Source organism: Penaeus monodon, chromosome 29, assembly GCF_015228065.2.
Source record: "Penaeus monodon isolate SGIC_2016 chromosome 29, NSTDA_Pmon_1, whole genome shotgun sequence".
In the NCBI taxonomy this organism is placed as follows: Eukaryota; Metazoa; Arthropoda; class Malacostraca; order Decapoda; family Penaeidae; genus Penaeus; species Penaeus monodon.
In genome coordinates, this window is record NC_051414.1 from 1,153,948 (window position 1) to 1,154,204 (window position 257).

Genomic DNA, 257 nt, shown 5'->3' on the forward strand with positions numbered 1-257 from the left:
AAACCTTGATCCAGAACCCCTGCCCCTCCCCCCTCACCTGATGAGCAGGGGCGTCCCCTGGGGCTCCAGGTCGTCGTCCACGGGCGCGGGTCCTGCCTTGAGCGGTCTGAAGGCCAGGCCGAACACGGCGCACGAGAGGCTGATGCCTGTGGGCGCGCGAGGGAAGGAGGCTTTAGCGTCGGGCACCTGTTTCTGAGCTTCCAGGCCTCTTTTATAAGAGGAATCTCTGTTTGACTGGAAGTCTTTTTATTTGGAAT

General features: G+C 60.3%; 1 protein-coding gene across 1 annotated transcript in view; it reads right to left on the minus strand.

The window, feature by feature from the left end:
• Positions 1 to 257, minus strand: part of LOC119591881 (monocarboxylate transporter 3-like) — a gene marked incomplete in the record, with an annotated part of 53,237 nt that overhangs the window by 5,690 nt on the left and 47,290 nt on the right. The window contains 1 exon segment of the mRNA XM_037940622.1: positions 38 to 146. Coding sequence (XP_037796550.1) covers positions 38 to 146 — 109 coding nt within the window.